This window comes from Mandrillus leucophaeus, unplaced genomic scaffold (assembly GCF_000951045.1).
Source record: "Mandrillus leucophaeus isolate KB7577 unplaced genomic scaffold, Mleu.le_1.0 Scaffold101, whole genome shotgun sequence".
Classification (NCBI taxonomy): Eukaryota; Metazoa; Chordata; class Mammalia; order Primates; family Cercopithecidae; genus Mandrillus; species Mandrillus leucophaeus.
The window spans coordinates 799,245-801,415 of NW_012098210.1; the positions used below are offsets into that span (position 1 = coordinate 799,245).

A 2,171-nucleotide genomic window follows, 5' to 3' on the forward strand; every position below is an offset into this window, starting at 1 on the left:
TGGCCGGGCGCAGCGGGGCCCGGGTGGCGGTCAAGAAGATCCGCTGCGACGCCCCCGAGAACGTGGAGCTGGCGCTGGCTGAATTCTGGGCCCTCACCAGCCTCAAGCGGCGCCACCAGAACGTCGTGCAGTTTGAGGAGTGCGTCCTGCAGCGCAACGGGCTAGCCCAGCGCATGAGTCACGGCAACAAGAGCTCGCAGCTTTACCTGCGCCTGGTGGAGACCTCACTGAAAGGTAGGAGCACCGCGGGCCTTTCCACCCACGCAGGGCCTGGACCCCCTGCTCTCCGGACGGCTTGACCCACACTGTTCCCGGCTCTTCTAGGCCTGAGACCTGGTCCCTGTCACTCTGTGCCCAGACACACCCTCCTTTCCTGGTTCCAGGCTTTCGGCCCTCTCTCTTCTCCGGTCCCAGGATCAGTCCCGGAGCCTAACGTTGGCTGGTATTTCCATAACAAGAGCTCGTTTAAGTGGTAACCATTAACTTAATAACTGCTCAACATTTGTAAACTATGGTTATTAAACGTCTTCTATTTAAGATCCGTCGAGGAGTGGAGGAGGGGTTGGGTTCAGTTAGTAGCAAAGCTGCAGAGTCCCCTCACCCCCTAGGACCTCTCTGTTTCCCTCCCAAAACAAACTAAAAAGAAAAAACTTTACTGGACCCACCCACACCCTCTCCCTGTCTTGCTTTCCCAAATTTCCCGACACCCTCCAGCTCCAACCCCCAAACTCTTGTGGCTTCCTCATCTGCCTCTTTTTCTGAGGCCCCCAGCCCTTCATCCCAGGCAGCCAAGCAAACTGACGGTTTTCTGGCTTGGTCCTCTGAGGCATGCAGGCTGACAGCCCTCACAGGTGGCCTTGAGAGCTGTCACATAACAAAGCATCCAACATCTTTTTCCTCCGTTTTACGTTCTTAATCTTTTTAACGTCAGAGGCTGGCTGGCAAGTGGTTTTACTTAAAAGGAAAATGGGGTTCATTGAGGCAAGAGGTCTTGCAGTCCTGGAAGAACTAATTATCTTAGTTTCCGGGTTTTAACTGCAGTTAGGGAATGTGTTCATCCTAACTACTCAGTACCTACAGGCCTTTTTCATGCCACCAGTAGCTAAGTGTCTGCTCGGAGAGGAGGAGAGGGGCAGTAGAAAGTTTGAGGAGACTTTCTGAGGCAGGAGGATCCAGGGGAAGAAAGTTTACTAATCCGAGTCCCAGCTGTGGTCTTAGTGCTAAAGTAATTTTTAGGTAATAACTTCAAAAGTAGGTTCTATCCTCTTTCTATAAATAGAGAAACTAAGACTTAGAAGCGAACAAATAACTTGATCAGGGTTAATCCACTTGAAAGAGAAGTTAGACTGGACTCCTTGTTTCCTTATATTTCTCAGAGTTTAAGTGACGGGAGCCCAGATCTGTCTTGATTCAAGGCCTGGATCCTTTCAAAGGCGTAATGCTGTTCTCCATACCCTGAGGATGAACTTTTAATAATGGGTAGGATTTGGGGTGAGTTTGGAGAAGGTGGTTTCCTAAAACCTTGTTTGGAGCTTTTGCACAGCTTACAGATTGAGAGAGTAGGCAAGAACTTCAAGCTGAGGTTGAAGGTTCGAGACTGGCATCAATGAACTGAGGACACAGGAATAAACATTTGGCAAAGTGAAGTCCCACATCCCAAGGCAGTCTTGTAGTAGGAAGTCTCTTTCCTAAGAGAACGCTTTGTCCCATTACAAGTCAATTGTTTGACAGCGGAGTTGGAAACGTGAATAAGTATCACCTGGAGTCCTTCAAATAGATGTGTAACTTTATAAAGTCCGTCCCTGCCCCATCCATTCTGAGAAGCCCACCCTCTCTCCCCAGGGTGAGTGTTTTTGTTTTGAAAAGACTTCCGGCAGGGCACGATGGCTCACGACTGTCATCCCAGCACTTTGGGAGGCTGAGGCGGGAGGATGGCTTGAGCCCAGGAGTTTGAGAACAGCTTGGGCACCAAAATGAGACCCTGGTCTCCACAAAAAATAGAAAAAAAATAGCCGGATGTGATGGCACAGTCTTACAGTCCCAGCTGCTCGAGAGGCAGAGGCAGGAGGATCGCTTGAGCCTGCGAGGTTGAGGCTACAGTGAGCTATGATCCTGCACTATAACCTGGGCGACAGAGCAAGACCCTGTCTCAAAAAAAAAAAAAAAAAAAG

The 2,171-nt window shown here is 49.9% G+C and overlaps 1 protein-coding gene across 1 annotated transcript in view; it reads left to right on the forward strand.

Moving 5' to 3' along the window:
- Nucleotides 1–5: 5 nt before the first annotated feature.
- The window catches only part of STK35 (serine/threonine kinase 35), a gene marked incomplete at its 5' end in the record, with an annotated part of 51,466 nt that continues 49,300 nt past the window's right edge, over nt 6–2,171 (forward strand). The window contains one exon of the mRNA XM_011975460.1: nt 6–234. Within this exon, the coding sequence (XP_011830850.1) occupies nt 6–234 (229 nt within the window). The remainder of the gene's footprint in view (nt 235–2,171) is intronic.